We start from the raw sequence: 19,498 nt of genomic DNA, 5'->3' as shown, positions 1-19,498 counted from the left end.
ACAAAAATTTTGGCCCATACATCAAACTTTTGGAGCTCAATTATCAATGAATCTGTGGAAATAAGATTGTCCGACAACGAGACTCTCATCAACCGAGATAGTGGTTATCAGCTAAACTCTGCTTGGAATCCTGTTATAGAGAAACTTCGTAGTCGACGTAGTTATCTGCATAAAGATGGAAATCAACCTTATACCGATACGCCAGGCTTTCACAGTGGAGGGCGCGAGGCGCAGCACACGGAGCTGTTATGAACGTGCACGCTGAGCAGCGCATGCAGGACAGTGGTGGTAGAAACTATTGTATGGAGAGTGTGGGTACAGTAGGTTAATGTAGGTTCAGGAGCAGTGAATGTGTTGTAAGGATTATCCCTTCTGTGTAGCTTAGAAAAGATGGTGGTGGAGGGGAGGATCCAGATGGCTTGAGTAGTGAAGCAGCAATTGGAATCAAGCATGTAATGTTCAGTTGTATCTTGTGCCACAGGGTGGTCTACTTTATTCTTGGCTGCAGTTTGGCAGTGGCCATTCATCCTGGTTGACAGCTAGTTGATGGTCATACCAATATAAAATGCTGTAAAATGATTGCAGCAGATCTGGTATATGACATGGCTGCTTTCCAAGGTGGCCCAACCTTTGTTATGGTACGATAAGCCTGCAATAGGACAGGAAGTGCTGAATGAGTGGCTTGAGCAGGTCTTTCAACTGGGTCTTCCACAGGGATATCATCGATGTGGCAGGATGCTGGGACTGTGAGTGGCATAGGAAAGAACTAGGATGTTGTGGAGGTTGGATGGGCGACAGAACGCCACTTTAGGAGAGATGGGAAGGATCTTGGGTATGATGTCCCTCATTTCAGGGCACGATGATAAGTAATCAAAGCCCTGACGAAGGATGTAGTTCAGTTGTTCCCATCCGGGAAGGTGGAAGGTTTGGGGGCGTCTGGGGAAATGGCAAAAATACTGTTTTTCCTTTCATTTCATTATATAGGCCTCATTCGATTATAACTGACTGTTTTTGAATGAGATAACTTTTGTTTGTGTAGTGACAATGTTATAGCACAATAAAATACTTTTCTGCCATTACTCATGCCAAATAAATCCACTACCAACTGAAAGATTGTTGGGTCGCCACACTGCTTATCTAAGTATGGTGCTATACGACAGGGTCCTGTGTCCTTGTCTTCCTGCAACCTGTGAAAGACCCATCCAGATAATGAAATGGAGACTAATAGTTTATTGTGAAGTCCAAATCACAGCACAATTTGGCTTTTGCAAATACACAAAGAATTAACACAGGCATAAGGCACATTAAATGACAGAAAATATTGTACAGCCGACTGGAAATTGAGTCTCTAACTTATGGGTTTGGAGTGTGATACTTTAAGATTTATCAGGTTAAATATAAAAAGAATTACAGCATGTTTTTCTTTTTGTTTTCAGCTTCTAAATGGGTCGTACAGCTTCCTTGCTGTTCTGCTTCAGCTGAACAACTCCAACTGAGAACTGGACTCGACTAAGATTGGGTTCTGCAGATATTCCTCAAATGGCACTGCCGTTACATTAAAGAGGAACAAACCATGCAACCTTAATGCAGAATCTTTTAGCTCAGGCTTGTAGGTTTTACGTTTGTTTCATGCAGACAGTCCACTACCACTACCGGCCGTGATACCAGTCCCTACACTTGCACTTGTGGTGGACTTGCAAAGGCTAATATTCACACCAAAATTAAAGTTATTCATTGATCTATATTTGTTTTAAAACAAAACCATGGAATTGTTCACAGTACCTTCCTAATATCTACATGAGGGAAAATATTGTGTGTCTTCTGGAATGCAGTTAGAAATCACTTCTCAAAAGCAGTCAACAAATCTCTTATGTATCTGTATACATACAAAGTAAAATACCTGCTCCTGTTTCCTGAATGTCATATTTGGTAGTATTCCCCCTTACAGTTAATTAGGGAACCTATAGGCGTAAAAAGTTAACAAAATAGAAGAAAAAAAATTCATGTTTCAGTATTGTGTCTTTTATGATGTAACGAATTTCAGTCACTGAAAGCTATACAGCTTGCACTATTGAATGTTGGTACATAAGTTTGAGTGTGATTATTATTCTTTAAAATTTTTACTCATTGAAATAAATACATTTTATCTTAACTCAGCTGAACACTAAAACTGACAAGTAACAAATTGTACTATCTTATGGAAATTCACTGAAACTTAATTACATTTTCCTTAGTAAAAGAGTGTACAGGAGAAAGGGAATTTTGTTCTACACTCATGCTCATAAATTAAGGATAATGCTGATACATGGTGAAACAACACTCTGGTGGGCGGTTTGAGGGTTTAAATCACCTCAGGGTATGACCATGCGGTGCATTTGACTTGCGGTCATCGCACAGTGGTGCTGGCAGCAGTCCACATATGCAGAGGTGTGTTGGTGTATGTCAGAGTACGGTGCAGCAAGTAAGTGTGCAGATGTTTTCGGACGTGCTAATGGTGACAATGGTTCAATGAACACACATTGATGACATTATGAGGGGTAGAATACTAGGGCGACTGGAGGCTGGTCAAACACAGCAGGTCATAGCATCGGCTCTCCGTGTACCACAAAGTGTGATCTCAAGATTATGGCAACAATTCCAGTAGACTGGAAAGGTGTACAGGCACTACAGTACAGGGTGTCCATAGTGTACAACACCACAAGAAGACTGATATCTCACCATCAGTGCCCGCAGACGGCCATAGAGTACTGCAGGTAGCCTTGCTCGGGACCTTACTGCAGGCACTGGAACGGTTGTCTCCAGACACAGTCTACAGATGACTGAACAGACATGGTTTATTCGCCCAGAGACCTGCAAGGTGTATTCCATTGACCCCAGGTCGCAGAAGAGCCCATAAAGCCTGGTGTCAAGAAAACAGTACATGGTCACTGAAACAGTGGCCCAGGTTATGTTCATGGATGAGTCCAGGTATAGTCTGAACAGTGATTCCCACTGGGTTTTCATCTGACATGAACCAGGAATCAGATGCCAACCCCTTAATGTCCTTTAAAGGGACCTGTACGGAGGTCATGGTTTGATGGTGTGGGGTGGGATTATGATTGGTGCATGTACATCCCTGCATGTCTTTGACAGAGGAACTGTAACAGGTCAGGTGTATCGGGATGTCATTTTGCACCAGAATGTCCGCATTTTCAGGGGTGCAGTGGGTCCCACTTTCCTCCTGACGGACGGTAATGCATTGCCCCACATAGCTGCCATCGTGGAGAAGTACCTTGAAACAGAAGATACCAGGTGAATGGAGTGGCCTGCCTGTTCTCCAGAACTAAACCCCATCAAGCACATCTGGGATGCTCTCGGTCGCCGTATCACTGCACGTCTTCAAACCCCTATGACACTTCAGGAGCTCCGGCAGGCACTGGTGCAAGAATGGAAGGCTATACCCCAGCAGCTGCTCGACCACCTGATCCAGAATATGCCAGCCTGTTGTGCGGCCTGTGTACTTGTGCATGGTGATCATGTCCCATACTGATGTCGGGCTACGTGGCAGGAAACAGTGGCGTTTTGTAGCACGTGTTTCGGGACGGTTTTCTCAACTTATCACCAATACCATGGATTTACAGATCTGTGTCCCCTATGTGACTATGCTATTAGTGCCAGTTTTGTGTAGAGCCGTGTTGTATGGCACCACATTCTGCAATTATCCTTAATTTATGAGCATGAGTGTAGGTAATGCTTGATGCTAATGTGAATTCTTGACAGTAATGTGAAAGACTGGTTTCATTCACGGATGAGAAAAGCAGTGTTTTCAGTGGTTTGGGGAAATAGACAAGCACTAGGTACTGATGATTATTATGGATCTGTAGTTTTTCTCCTAGCAAAAATAGTTTTCTTTAATTTCTTAAAACACTTACTATCCATACAGAAAATCTTAAAGAGTGTAAGAACTGGGGAAAATCAAACAAAACTTTTGTTGTTTAATGCCTATTACCCATCTTCCACTTGACTAAATTCATTCTTGTTTGTGTGAACCTAGTGCACAATTTGGTTCCACTGGGAAACATGTAATTTGTAACATAAATCTTTTACCTCACCCTTTCTGACAGTTCTTTCCATACAATGTCATTGGATTTAACAAATTGGTAAAATCTCTTTCGCCATACACAGTATCCATTGAAAATTCTTAGTTAATCCAGTGATATAGCTTAGTCTGTCAGAAAGACATTGAGTCTTAAAGAATGGCATTTTATTTTACCCAAGCTTAGATATTGATGTTTTCTGCATTTATAACTTTTAGAAAGTTCTTTTTCTTAAAGAAGTCCAAGCTGAATTTCCACAGAATGTTTCGTTCTTCAAACAACCCACTGACAGCCACCATGCCACATTCTGCTATTTTGAATAGTGTGCTAGTCGAGCCTCCACAGTATTTGCAGTAACTCATATCCTTAAGTTTCTCAAAATAATTTACTATTTTCTACTACATCTTCTGCAATTCCCAAGTCCAAACACCTTTTGCTGTGCTTAACAGCATCTTTAAAGAAAATCTTATTAGTGAAACTAAGGCATTATAGCATCCTCATGTCATGGATGGAGTCATATACAACCAATAAGAAAAAAACATCATACTAACGAATGATATCATGAGAATTAAATAATATTTACATTTGGGAAACATTAAATATGGTAACCTGCAAAGATCGGCATTTGGCCACTGTTGTCCTTGACCTATATAAATGATTTACCAAATACTTTGTTTTTGATGACTCAAGTACACTGGTAAAGAGCACCATACCACACATTCAGTCGAATAGTAGAAAGTTTTTCTTTTAATCTTACAAAACTCATATTAAGCAATTCGAGGAAAAAACATAACATTTAGAAACTTCCTGGCAGATTAAAACAGTGTGCCAGACCAGAACTCAAACCCAGAACCTTGGCTTTTGCAGGAAGTGCACTTACTCACCGGGCATCCAAGCATGATTCATGAACCGTCCTCACACCTTCACTTCTGCCAGTATCTCTTTTCCTACCTTCCAAATTTCATGTAATTTCTCCTGCATACTTTGTGGAACTAGCACTCCAGGAAAAAAAGATATTGTGGGGAAATGGCTTAGTGGCAGCCTAAGCTGCATCAGGAAGTTTAAAAGCAGTGTGCACTCCGCTTCAAAGTGAAAGATACATTCTAGAAACAATCACCCTGGGTGTGGCTAGGCCATTTCTGTCCAATATCCTTTCGCCAAGAGTGTTAGTGCCCACAAGATATGCAGGAGAACTTCAATGAAGTTTGGAAGGCGAGAGAGAGGTACTGGCAGAAGTGAAGCTCTCAGGGAGATCATGAATTGGACTTGGATAAACCAGTCAGTACAGTACTTGGCTGCAGATCACGATTCTGGGTTCAAGTCCATTCTAGCACACAGTTTTAATCTTTCACTCTGCTACAGAGCGAAACATTCAGTCTGAATATGCGTATGGTGTATACATTCTTACTGGCACCAGATCTAGAGATAAATGGACATACTCTAAATGAAATGTCCTTTATAATATTACGAGGATTCAGGTATCACATAAACTTAGGTGGCAATAGCACATAGAAATTGTTCTCACTGTGTTAATTCCATGCAAACTAGGTATGCTAATGCCTGAAGCAGAGGTGTTCGTCAATCACAACATACTGTTATCCAGTGTAAAGTACACTTCTGGAAGTGAATATTAGAGCAAGATGTTATTGGTTCTTGACATGAATTTACATGAACTTCATTTGATAAATGCTTAAAGAATTTGGATCTGGTCAGGAGATGTACTTCAACAGCCTAATGGTAAGGTGACTGCTTAAGTAAAACAGGACACCCTGACACAAATTTTCAATTATCGCTTCAGATTCCTGCCCTATCTTCAGCTTATCCTGTCCTATTTTGATAATTTTTTTTATCCCTATATTATTTCTGCAATGATCTGACATTTTTGATACTATTGTACTAATGGTCTATGGACAAATAAATAAATATTCATTCTCCAAAATAAAAATTCACTCTAAAAATAAAAACATTTGCTCTTCTAATTGCAAGCCAATTTTCTTAGGCAATTTATATAGAACACCAGTCTTCTGGTCATGTTCTGTGTATCCCCTTCTCAGCATGAACCTCTGACTTCAGTTTTGGTCATTGTTCTTACAACTGAGAAGTTTTCATCCTCAAAAAAGCATTACAATTTGTTAACCATTCAGAAAGGAAAAAAATCCAGGTCTACACACACATAATTTACAAAAATAAAATACATTTATTCATATTAACCGTACATTAAAATCACAATCAGTGCAGCTGCACATACACAGACAAAACACTACTATCAAAGATATCACAGATAATTAAAAGTTACAATAAACCTATCAGTTTCAACTTTACTTAAAAGTTTTCTGGTTTCAAAAATCACACAAATGTTATTCAATACAGCACAATAGTATCTCTGGATTAGTGTTTCACAGCTACAACAAAGATTTTTTACATTCCTGATTATAATAAAGGACAATAAAACTTAATTAGAAGCACCATCCACAACTACAGAAAAAAAATAATGATATCAGGAACATTGTGTTTCCGTAAGCAGCGTCTAACAAATCCTTCATACAAAAATGTGTTTGTTTACTTGAACAGTTAAGTAGAGTTGGGTTGAAACTTCAGCAGCTCGCACAGATGTTAACACACCATGAACTTTAAAAAGCTACAGACTTTTATATGATAAGGGAACAGAAAAAAATGTCTAGCTGCTTGAAGAGCTTTGTCCAACATGGTCCCTCATAAAGAAGTCATCTTCAGTTCTATGTGATTCTCAAATAATGGTACATACATTTTTGTACTTTTCTGTGCATCAATGATGCTATTAAAATAAACTTCTAACACTATACATAAAACAATAATATATCAATCTGCCATACTCATCTTCTTGGATACCAAGAAATATAGAAATATACATAATTTTATGGTAGCACTATTTCAGCAGCATGAAAAAGAATTTACTTGCTTGTTATATGACTGTAATAAAAGATTACATTTTGTTTCTTTAAAACAGTATCTTATCTTCTACTATAACAAAAATTATGTTCTTTTCAACATGAGGTCCCTGAAAAATAAATGAACTTTTGCAATGGCACTGAACACTGCCTTATACAAAAAAACACACTATCACATAATTCTTTTAATCAAAGACTACTTAAGTATCATCGGAGTCAAGGCTCATTGGAGGACTATCATCACAAGATAACTCTGCTGTCTGATCAGTCTTCAGAGGCACATGGAAATTCTTTTTGAGCACACGACTTCGTGGGGTCAGAGCCAATGGTGAGAGACTGGGAGGTTCGCCATACTGTTCCAGCTTGAACAGCTTACGCTGAACTTTTTCACTCAGTTCTGGTGTAACAGCTGGTTTACTAAGCCGTGATAATTCTGCTGTTGAAGGATTTGTTTGTCTCACATTAAGAGATGCATTTCTCACTGGAGTCACAAAATTCTCATTTAGGAATGACAAAACAATTCCCTCACAAGTATATGAAAAATTGTCAATATCCTGAAAAAGATGGTGCACTGTCAATTAATTGATTTAACAACAACACTGCTACAAAATAAAAGCTAAAATAACACAAAAAGTGTCACAAGACATCTTAATGAGTCTTCCTCTGCTTTGCACATTACCATCCTTAAATGAAATATTTTGTTACCATGAGAGATTTTTAAAAAGAAGTATTAAGTATGTGTAAATAATATATTACGCATTTTTTGGCCAAAGACAGTATACTATAGAGAAGCTTCTTTTCAACACAAAATAGAACTGATTACAATGTAATCCATGTAAAGTAATTAAAGTTTAATCCATTAAGCAGACAGCTTACTGGAAATTAAGTAAAATGAACAATAATGTAGAGAATATTCAAGCTTCACTGAAATGTCCTTTTATTGACAACAAAGCAGTTGTTACAAGTACGTCTTCAGCTTGATGAAACTACTCTCAAACTTCTAGTAGCTGAGTGAGTAGAACAACAATTTCAAAGTTGTAATAGCATGTCACATTTCGAATTTCTGCCAGTTGTCTCTTGAACGGCTAATTAAACTTTGTCCCTTATGTCTGTGATTAAATGACTAGTAAGTATGAATGGAAAATGTGTTTACACTGGCATCCAAAAGTGAGTAGTAGTTTGGCTTGTTACAGCTGTAACTTAGGAAACATTTCAATTACCTGAAGACAAAAACTTTTAGAATAATTTTCCTTATTTCCATGTTATTTACCAAGAAAGTGTTATAAGGAGGATAAAAATTGGTTTGAATTATTACCTCCACCCTTACATTGTCTAACACTGTGCTACTTATACACACTGAAACATGAAAATAGAGATATTACAGGTGGCTTACGTAATGAAATTATTTCATAAATAACACAGCTGGTGTATAAAACATCAGGGCATTATGAAGGTACTACCAGAAAACATAAAACACATGTTAAGTATGACCAATTGCGATACAAATATATGATTAAAATTTCAGATTAATGGGATTTTACTGCTTCTAAAAGGGATATGGTTTGTGATAACATGTCAATTTGCAGTATGATATTTTCTTTGTGCAGCATCAATCAGAAACATTATGAATTAATCTGTTCTGATCTTTTAATTGAAGACTACAGTCCATTTATATTAAAAGCACAAAGATATTTTGAAGTCAGAAAGTCAGCTTCTAAATGACTCTCCACTCCCCCCCACATTTCTTGTCAGTCATACCTATTCCTCTAGTTTCTTTGAAGCAACTGTTCAACATGATCAGACGGAGACTGCTGGCAAGAACAACTTATTACAATTACTAATTGCCTTCAGTAAACAGCAGCCACTACCTGAACATGTCGCAGTTGTCTTGAAGAAATGTTGTGCAATTTACAAAACACGTCCAGTGACTAACTGAGAGCAATATACTGAACAGATCTGTCAGAGAAAGCCTGAAGAACCACTCCTCTCTTCTCTGCAGAGACAATTCCAAACTCCTGAGCATGTGAGTAAGGTCTTGTAATGCTTAAAAGGCTGGAAAACTAGCACCACAACTAAATGAGCAGCCAGTTTATTGAGCTCTTCATGCAGCCTACTCCTCTCCATTTCAGATACAGCACATATCCATCCAAACTTTGGGCCAACAGGAAAGTAGACAGTGGTGAATGCTGACATATTCTAACTGTCCCCATGATTGCAGTATGATTAACTTATCATCTCTGTCCCAACTATTTGGATGTCACAGATGTTTACTGTGTGGTCTACTTTAGTTAATCTGTTGAGTAAATCTTAATACCGGCTGTCTGAATTTCAATTATTTTCGTGAAACATTCTACAATTTCCCAGTCAGCAAATTCATTTTCCAGCAATGTACATTCAGCAGTGAATATATCTCTATAACTGTAAAGCCCATGTTCAAAACTACAAGTGACAGATTAAAGAAACACTCCATTCCTCAATCCCCTTAAATACTAATAAACAAGTGTGATGATAATTTGAACAATTTTTTTAATATATACAGTCCTTAGAATATCATACGATTAAAAATGGGCATACCTTTGGTGAACAACAGAGCTTGTGCCACTAACAGTAAAGGGTCATTTTGGAAAGAATGAAATTTCAGTTGTACTGGAGATGCTGGTGACCGCTCAAATACTTCTTATTCGGACAATACTTAAAAAAAATTTCGGCATAGTCGCACTCCGTTTCAATGGGAAATTACAATGTTTCTTCAATGGCTGGAAATGACTACAATGTCTGTCTTATGATCTAACCACAGCTGGTGATAGCCATATGTGACAAATTGTCATAGTATTGAAATGTCATTTTCAAGTGTTTCCCTAGTTATTATTTCCTGTCCTTTACTTTTCTTGGTACATATATAACAATATTTGCTAGAGAAATAATTGAGCTAATGACTCAGATAAACCAAAACAATATCAAACATGATGATTTGAGTTAGCAGGTTTCTTTTACATTAACAGAAATGTTTAGTTTGCACATCACACTAAAGTAAGTAAATACCGACTAAGAAAAATAGGTAAATTTTAAAAGTATCCTGATACTGGAAATATTTATACTTAATATAACACTGGAAAATTCTATGTGGACAACAAATAATGGAATAAGTAAAGATAACTGTTTATTCAACAGTGGAGGCATACTCCAGTTGTTGTATATGTCCTTATCTGCGGCACACCTCCCTGTACACTGAGTGATTATTTTTACACATTAGAACACTAATGCTCCAAGCAGACGAAGACACAAAATTCAGTGAAGCCGCAGGGTAAACCAAAGACACATGATGGAATGGCACCTTACACGTATAATGTGTGTGAAGGTCTATGAACGTGGAACACTTCAGAGGTATTAAGCTAATAGTTGAGTGTATGCTTTTTGATCTGAATATGCCAAATAATGTTACAAGTAGTACAATAGTTGCTTTAAGGATGGCCAGTGTATGTTTTAAAATGTGCCTTAGAGTGAAAAAAGTGCAAATGATCTATCACACTAATTACACCATTATAGGTGTTTGACTGTATTTATTTGTGTTCAGATATGATGGGCAGAGGTAATGCCCCTTTACTAACTGGTCTCTGTGCCCCAAGTCCTTACAATAGCCACAATCAGACAAACTACTCCTTTTTCTTCTTCTTCTTTTAAGAAAAGCTTCTGGGTATCAATGGTTTCCTTTCTTTCCACTTCACTCAATGGAGTTCTTCTTGCACCCAATGCAAATGGTGGTGGAGTGTCAAGTCATGACCAGATGAAAGAGATCTGCTTGCAGTGATTGTTTTCATATCACCTAAGTTTCAGAACAAATGTTCGAGCAGGTATCAAGTATCTCATTTTTATCCTTATACGTGCAGCCTGACAGAGGTGTACTTGTCTGCTAGAGCTTAGTATTGTGAACTTAATAATTTCAACAAGAACTTTGAAGTCAAATGCAAGTGACAACTTATAATGGATTTTTTCTGCGGAGTCAATGGATTTTTTTTATGTACACTACAATATGAGTATCATCTCTAAATTCAAAATGGCTGCACAACTAAATTAGGTACATTTGCCCACCTGTTTGCTGTTCCCCTAGGCTATCATATATCAGAACAGGAACCATTCCTGATTCCGCTCCCACTTCTATATGTAGCTAGATGCAGCTACAGATATAATCTGCTGGAAGTAGTTTTTCTGAATTTTGAAATTTATATCATGCGCAAATGTGTCATGCAATGACAAGGCAGTTATCAAGTGTGCCAACTGCAGTGTACTAGAAGGCACCATTTCCCAATGCAACACATGATATCAGACACTATTGTTAGAGGTGTCATCCTAAAATTTACTCCATCTTCTGTAAATAATCTCATGTTCAGTATTAACTGAATTCTCTGTTCGTGCTTGGCACTACATGACAATAATATTCAAAAGGAAACACTTTCCTAATGTTGTGCAAATACTATAGAATATTGGGAAAGTGTTTTCCTTTTAATATTAATCTCATGTTTATTCATCAGAATCTTTCAAACACCATTTCAAGTTAGGACTAGACTCATTAAAATAATAATGACAAGTGTTCATACTGAAGAAGAATCCATACGTCCATAAAAATGGATGTACGTATGTTCCACATCTCCTAAACCCCTGGATGGATTTCAACCAAACTTAGTACACATACCACTTTCTGTCTGGAAAGAATTGCTGTGGTATAAGAACCACCTATCTCTCAGAGGGGGTTGAAAAAGCACTTTAGCCCATGACATGTCAATACCCATCTTTAGTCATCCAGTATTTGATAATGAGAGCACGTAGACTTGCTACAAACTTTACACATAATTTCACCTTTTCTGATTAACAATCCCAGCAAAATGATGAAAGGGAAAAAAAAGTTGCTTGCTTATTACAGAATCACTGTTCACACCGTGAAACTTATACATGAGTAATGATGTTTTAATTTATTACTTCTTTACTACTAATCATATGACTACTGTTTCTGGCAAGCAACTGCACATGATGGGAGAAGCTATCCGTATGGTGGGAGTAAGGCGGAGGCTGTGGTGGCAAGCGGAAGGGATACCAGGGTATGGGTGGGGGCAACGGTAAAGTGCTGCTTTTGGGAACATACAGGGATGAGATGGAGAGAGGGTAGGATAGCTAGGTGGAGTCATGTGGTTAGATGGAATGGAGGGTGCGGGGGGGGGGGGGGGGGGGGGGGAGTAGGAATGGAAACAGAGGGAAGTAAAAAGACTGTGGGAGCGTTTGTGGAATAGAAGGCTTTGTAGTGCCAGAATGGGAACAGGGAAGGGGATCGGTGGGTGAAGGACAATGACTAACAAAGGATGAGGCCAGGAGGTTTATGGGAATGTAGGATATATTGCAGGGTGAGTTCCCACTTGCGAAATTCAGAAAAGCTGGTGCTGGTGGCACAGACCGTGAAGCAATCACTGGAATGAAGAACATCGTGTTGGACATTGTGCTCTGCAACTGGATGGTCCAGCTGTTTCTTGGCTACAGTTTGTCAGTGGCTATTCTTATGGACAGCCAGCTTGTTGGTTGTCATGCTCACATAGAATGCAGTATAACGGTTGCAGGTTAGCTTGTAGATCACATGACTGGTTTCAAAGGTAGCCCTGTCTTTGATGGATTAGGTGATGTTTGTCACCAGATTGGAGTAGGTGGTGGTGAGAGGATGTATGGACAGGTCTTGCATCTAGGTCTATTATGAGCCATGAGGCAATGGGCTGGTGGCAGGGGTTGTGTAGGGATGGACCAGGATATTGGGTAGGTATGGTGGGTGGTCGAACGACACTGTGGGAGGGACGGGAAAGATAGTGGATAGGATATTCCTCATTTCAGGGCACAATGAGGTCATCAAAATCTTGGCAGAGAATGTGATTCAGTTGGTCCAGTCCTGGGTGGCACTGAGTCACGAGAGGAATACTCCTCTGTGGCCGAACAGTAATATTTTGGGTGGTGGCGGGTGGCTGGAGAGATAAGGCACTAAAGATCTGTTTCTGTACAAGGCTGGGAGGGTAATAACAGTCTGTGATAGTGCTGCCAGATTTTTTTTACCCTGTAAGGGACAAATGTTCAGTTAGGCAAGAAAAACCAGGATTTCATTTTTTTACATGAGACAAACGAAAAACAAAATTATTTTTTGTGATTTATTAGTCTTTATTATATTTTAATGAAGAATGTGTAAATTTGAACATGCTTTTGTTTGATTTTAAATATCTAAAAAAATCAATGCAGTCGTTTTCATAGTTGAAAGTGGCTATTAATTCACTTTTTATGAAAGTTGAGGTACATTTCGTTTGTACATCAGCCCATTTCTATGAAGCATTTGTAACTGGGGATACTAAAGATGAATGTTAAGGTGTGAAAGATGTTAGGGATTACATTCTTGGAAAATCCTTCCACGATTTTCTTGCATTTCTCAATCAAATTCTTATTTTTGTCATCAAAAGACTGTGCCATGTCCAGGCTTCTTTGAATTATTTGAAATTCTTCGTATAAGGGGTCCATGTTCAGTTGATTGATCCTTAAAAGTTCTGCAGTTTTTTGAGAATGGTTGTAAATAATTGGTGATTTTAAGTTTAAAAACAGCATCTTGAAAAGGATGTTGTTTTCTGAGAAATCATATTGTGGTGACAAATATCCTACAAAATTGGTGCAGAAATGTAGAAAATCATTCCAAATAGTTTCTTGTGCATTAGTGCTTAATTCATTAATTATCTCTGTTGTCTTACCTTCAAAAAAGTTGTCTTGTATTCTTTGCCCAATCTCCTTGTGAATCCCATGTATTTCAGCATGCATCTCAACAACTGACAAAGACTCTGATTAATCTTCTTCAGTGTTGTTTTTATAGAAAACATTATGCAAAAACAACAAATACACTAAAGGTTTTTCTCTTCTTCTTCACATATGATTATATTTTCTAACAGATGAGGACATTCACTGTGGAATTCCAGAAAATGAGATTTTAGTGCAGATCATATTTTTAATACTCTTTCGGCAGAAGGACCAAGAGATAAAAATCTCATGGCAACATGTTTCACTGTTTCTTCCCATTGCACCACATTCATTTTAAATTTGAGTTGCAAGTTCGCTCTTTGTTTCACAGATCTACTGAAGTGACTGCATATTTTCAGTATCAAACTTTCTACATCCACTTCCAGTTTATCAGTACTGTATTTTCCAGCAGTGTGGAGAAAATGGGTGGGGCACCAGCTTTGAAAATTTTATCACTTATCAGCTGAAAGAAGTGTATAAATGGAATGGTTTCTGCCAAAGTTTACATTAGTAAATCCTAGGATCTGACAAGAAACTGGACACCCTGCAGTATTTCTGGGATAGGGTCACTGTGACAGGGTTTGTAGGTGGGTGAATCTGACAGCTGACAGAGTCCTTCTGCCAGGTGATTCTTGCTGTAGGACTATCTTTGTAGTAGACCTAAATGCAAGACCTGTCCATACATCTTCTCACCACCACCTGTTCCAATCTGGTAACAAACAACAGCTATCCCATCGAAGACTATGTGTGAAACCAGTCATGTGGTCTACAAACTAAGCTACAACAACGGTGCTGCATTCTATGTAGGCATGACAACCAACTGCCTCACGAATGGCCATCGACAAACTGAGAGCAAGAAACAGCTGGACCACTCAGCTGCTGAGGACGCTGCCCAGCACAACATTCTTCATTTCAGTGATTACTTCACAGCCTGTGTCATCAGGATCCTTCCTACCAACACCAGTTTTTATGAATTGTGCAAGTTGGAACTCTCCCTGCAATGTATGCTACATCCCTGTAATCTTCTTGGTCTCAACCTTTGTTAATCACTGTCCTTTACCCAATTTTTCCCTTTCCTGTTCCCATTCCAACACTACATAGCCTTCTAATCCACCAATGCACCCACAGTCTTTTTTCTCCTTTTCCACTCCTGTCCCCCACCCCCCACCAACACCCCTGCACCCTCTATCTAATCTCCTGACTACACTTAGCTGCCCATCTCCCCCCCCCCCCCCCCCCCCCAGCCTCCTCCTTACTCCCATCACCCAGACTGCTTCACCCATCACGTGCAGTTGCCATGTAAGAGAGAGCTACATTTGTGTGAATGTGTGTGTGTGTTTGTTTTGTCTATTCCAGAAGAAGGCTTTCTGGCTGAAACCTTACTTGTTGAGCAGTCTTTTTGTTGTGCCTGTCTGCAACTCAATGTTTCCACTATATGGTGAGTAGCAATACATCCTTTTCATAAAGTAAAATATGTGAAACATATTTGTCGTGTGTGTGCGCATGGGCGATTTCATCAGTAAAAAAATTCATTCTAAGCCCCTGGAATGATTTGAAACAAATATGGTACACACATTAGTTATGATCCAGAAAGAAATACTGTGGAAGTCAGAAGCACCAGCCTCCTGTTGGAATGAGCGGTATAAAGAGGAGAGAGAAAGGGGAAGGAGGAGATGGATAAACAGCGAGGGGCAAGGAGGACATGGACACCGATAGCGGGAAGGAGAGGATGGACAGAGAGAGGGGAGGGGGAATTGGACAGAGGGAGTGGAGAGTAGGAGGTGGACAGAGAAAGGAAAGAGAAGAAAATAGACAGAGAGTGGGAGGAGGAAGAGATGGGCAAAGAGACAGGGGGAAGAGGAGATGGAGAGAGGGAGGGGGAGGAGAAGATGGACATAGAGACAGTGTGGAGGAGATGGACAGAAGGGGAGGGGGGGGGGGGGCAGAGAGAGGTGAAGGAAGAGAGAGACTAATAGAAGATTGTCATAAATATACGAGGTGTGATCACAAAGTAATGATAATTTATGTTTTTCACACATGATCTTTGCTTATTCATCAACAACAACTTTGTCCCCTTCAAAGTAATCCCACCCAGATGCAATACACTTGTGCCAGCACTTTTTCTAATCTTGAAAGCACTTCTCGAACTTAATTTCCATTATAGTGGTCAGCTCCTTCAGTGATTCTGTTTTTATTTCATCTATGGTGGCAATACAACGTCCTTTCATGGTTCCCTTCAGCCTCGGAAATAGATAGAAGTTGCAGGGGACCACATCAGGCAAATATGGTGGCTGAGGCAACATAACGGTTTTGTTTTTTGCCAAAAAATCATTGAGGTGTGAGTGGGAGCATTATCATGATGTAATTGCCACGAGTGGTTTTTCCACAGTTCTGGTTGTTTTCTTCAGGTTGCTTCACACAAATGGCACATAACTTCCAGGTAGTGTTCCTTATTGACCTTACAACCACAAGGCAGAAAATCTTGATGTACTATCTCATTGTAATCTAAGAAAACAGAGAGAAGAACCTTCAGATGTGATCAAACTTGTCGAAATATTTTTTTTGTCTTGTTTCTTCATGCAGTTTCCATTGGGACGATTGGGTTTTGGTTTTGACGTCATACGTGTATGTCCATGTTTCGTCACCTATTACAACTTTCTTTAGAAGTTCTGGATCGATGAAGATTTCATTCAGAAATCCCTGACCTAACAACATTGCTTGGCATGACCCAAAGAATATGCCACGCAGTCAACATTTCGAATTTGGTGCTGTGCTTTAATCCATTTTTCAAGCAAAATTTAATGCAAATCCATTGTTTCCAAAAGTACGATTGGCCAAGCACTCAAAAACATGTATAATCTTTTCGACTGCCAACAATAAACTAAATATTCAAAACATCTGAAAATGAAGAAATATATCGGGAACATGTGTACCAACCAAATAAAAAAAAGTTTTTGAGAATTGGATGTATAAGGTCCACAAAATTAAAAATTTCTCATTACTTTTTGATCACACCTCCTATACCTGGGCAATGCTGGGTAATCTGCTAGTATCAGAAAAATTTGTGTATGTACATTTTACATCTCCACCTAAATGGCTGGACTGATTTCAACCAATCTTGGTACATACATCACTTACTGTATGGAAAGAATCACTGGGTGTAAGAACCACATACCTATCAAAGGGGCAGGGGTGGAGGTGAAAAAGAAGCGTGGCTCATGATGTTTCATCCAATATTTGAGTGTCAGAGTACTTAGACACACTCAAGAAACATTACACATAATTTCAAACCATTATGAAATTTTTCTCGCTGAAAGGAAAATAAGTTAATCATGTACTAAATTTTCACTGTCCATGCAGTACAACTAACACATCAGGCATAGCATTTTAATTTGTTATTCCTTACTAATAACTGTATTCACAACACATTTTGCAGACACTATTCACGTATATCACTGAATGTATCAGCAAAATCCGTATGACACACAGTTCGGGAGATATGATGTCATAAATACTAAGATGTGTGAAAAACTGCCACATCACGCATGGTGCTTTAATTTATTATGTCTTTGCTGCTAACTTTATTTGCAACACATTTCCCAAACAGTAACCAAATATACTAGTGGATGTCCCTCCAAAATTAAAGTATTGCATGATACACTCTTCAAGAGATATTATGTCATAAAAATAGAGATATGTGAAAACAAAATTACAAGGGTGAAACTCACTTGAGATACAGATGAAATGTGTCCAAAAATGTGTGAAATATGTTAATATATGGGGAATATGTTGCATGCATGTGAAATGTATATGACATTTGTGCACCCTGGCAAAGTCAGATGTAAAAAGCTCCTTGTAAACCTCTGGATTGATTTCAACCAAACTTGTTACACATATTACTCACTATCTGAAAAGAAATACTGTGGAAGTAAAAACTATCAGCCTGCTATTGAAGTGAGGGTGATAACTCTATGACAGTGAAAAAAGGTGGGGAGGAGGAGGTTGACAGAGAGAGGGAGGAGGAGGTTGACAGAGAAATGAAGAGGATGAGATGGGCAGAGAGAGATTGTCAGATAGAGGAGCAGGATGAGATGGACGGAAAGGGGGGAGTGTAGGAAACAAGCTTCCAGAGGGTGATATGAACTTAATACATTTTTGCAATTAAATAAGAACTATTCATACCATATTAAGATTCCTTCTCAGTGAGTCAAGAGCTTCAACGAGGTGCTTTTGGCGAGGATGTTGCGAGAAAATTGAAAATTCTGTGGCATATGTTGTGGGTATCCAGTGAACAGCAGCACCCACACGACTTTGTAAATTACTACAAGCCACTAAAGCCTTCTGCTGAAGTATATCCTCCCAACCTGAACCCTGCAAGAATAAAACCACACATCACTGCAAAGAAAATGTCCCTGCAGAAGCATTAACAATAGCTACACAATAATTTTATTCTATGATGAAATTTGCAGCCAGTGATCCATTTGAAAACGAGAATTATGGCACACTGAAAATAATTAATAAATAAAAAAAAACTTTAGAAAAAGACAATCATTATCACTTAAAGAAATTCATGTTGCCACATAAAGTGTTAGATAACAGTGGATGAAAGAGTCTTTTATAATTTACTGAGGGAAATTAATAAGCTGTATATCTGTAAGTGGCCAAAATTTAGCCATACATGAATTCCAACAAATTTGGTGTGGTTGTTACTGTAGTGATGATCTGCTCTAAATCTCAACATTTGAATTGGAGTTATGCAAAAAGAGTTTGTTCTCTAAGAATCTACAAATTGTAGGCAAGTTACAGTTGGCATTTTATTGTAGTATTTGAGAGCAGACGCTGACTATCCTTCAGGTGGACGAATGGATATTCGATCAAGTTTATAACATTCTGAATTGCATTAAACGGTGCACGAAAGTTAAGTATGACACAGGAAAACATTGACTGAAATAAAAACAATGGAATTAGTAAATCAATCACTGTGTGTTGAAAGCATTAAGTAACAGACAGGCACAGAAACAAGAAATAGTAGCTCAATCTACATTTTTCTTCAGAGCACATGCAAAACACATCTATACGTACAATTATTAGTTACATTTATGTGCCAGATCGTAGTTAGGTGCCTACTGCGTGACACCGCGACAATACAGTAACTGGTTACCATTACTCATTTCTCAATTTACATCAAACATAAATATGGATCTGTCACACACAACTTGTAATACAGAGGTAACCAAACAAAACAGTATAGGTTATAAATATAACAGCAAAACAGTAACTTAGAAACAAGAGAATATATTTCACTGATAACTGCCATTTCTAACACATGACTAATAATTACAAGTAATAAATACCTTAAGACCATTCCAGAAAGAAATGCCCACAATATCCATGTCTGCATCAGCTAGGTAGACAGTCTGGTAATTTCCAGAGAGAGGAGCGACATGTACAACAACTCCAACACAGTCCATTTCCCCAAAGGGCGCATGAAGGTTGCCACTTGACACCTGAGACAATGGTGTTGCATATCTGGCTGGGAAATGTTCTGGAAGGTGACTAGGTTGAGGCTGATAACGAGACTGGCGGCACGCAGAAAGTTGCAAGTCTCCATTCCTGCAACAGCAAGACTCAAGACTTGCTACATTTGATTGGTAAACTGACTTATATATATATATATATATATATATATAT

General features: G+C 38.6%; 2 protein-coding genes across 2 annotated transcripts in view; one reads left to right on the top strand and one right to left on the bottom strand.

Annotated features, from left to right (window-relative positions):
* Nucleotides 1–1,510, top strand: part of LOC124796443 (odorant receptor Or2-like) — a 47,681-nt gene extending 46,171 nt beyond the window's left edge. Inside the window, exon 4 of the mRNA XM_047260643.1 lies at nucleotides 1,437–1,510. Coding sequence (XP_047116599.1) covers nucleotides 1,437–1,496 — 60 coding nt within the window. The 3' untranslated portion in view covers nucleotides 1,497–1,510. The remainder of the gene's footprint in view (nucleotides 1–1,436) is intronic.
* Nucleotides 1,511–6,298: 4,788 nt separating this feature from the next.
* LOC124796080 (breast cancer type 2 susceptibility protein-like) overlaps nucleotides 6,299–19,498 on the bottom strand; it is a 173,362-nt gene continuing 160,162 nt past the window's right edge. The window contains exons 12-14 of the mRNA XM_047260165.1: nucleotides 19,162–19,420; nucleotides 17,990–18,178; nucleotides 6,299–7,557 (exon numbers count right to left, since the gene is read on the bottom strand). Of these exons, the coding sequence (XP_047116121.1) occupies nucleotides 7,204–7,557; nucleotides 17,990–18,178; nucleotides 19,162–19,420 (802 nt within the window). The 3' untranslated portion in view covers nucleotides 6,299–7,203. The remainder of the gene's footprint in view (nucleotides 7,558–17,989; nucleotides 18,179–19,161; nucleotides 19,421–19,498) is intronic.

Source organism: Schistocerca piceifrons, chromosome 4, assembly GCF_021461385.2.
Source record: "Schistocerca piceifrons isolate TAMUIC-IGC-003096 chromosome 4, iqSchPice1.1, whole genome shotgun sequence".
Taxonomy (NCBI): Eukaryota; Metazoa; Arthropoda; class Insecta; order Orthoptera; family Acrididae; genus Schistocerca; species Schistocerca piceifrons.
The sequence above is the reverse complement of the archived record's forward strand: the minus strand, read 5'-3'. Positions and strand labels throughout refer to the sequence as shown.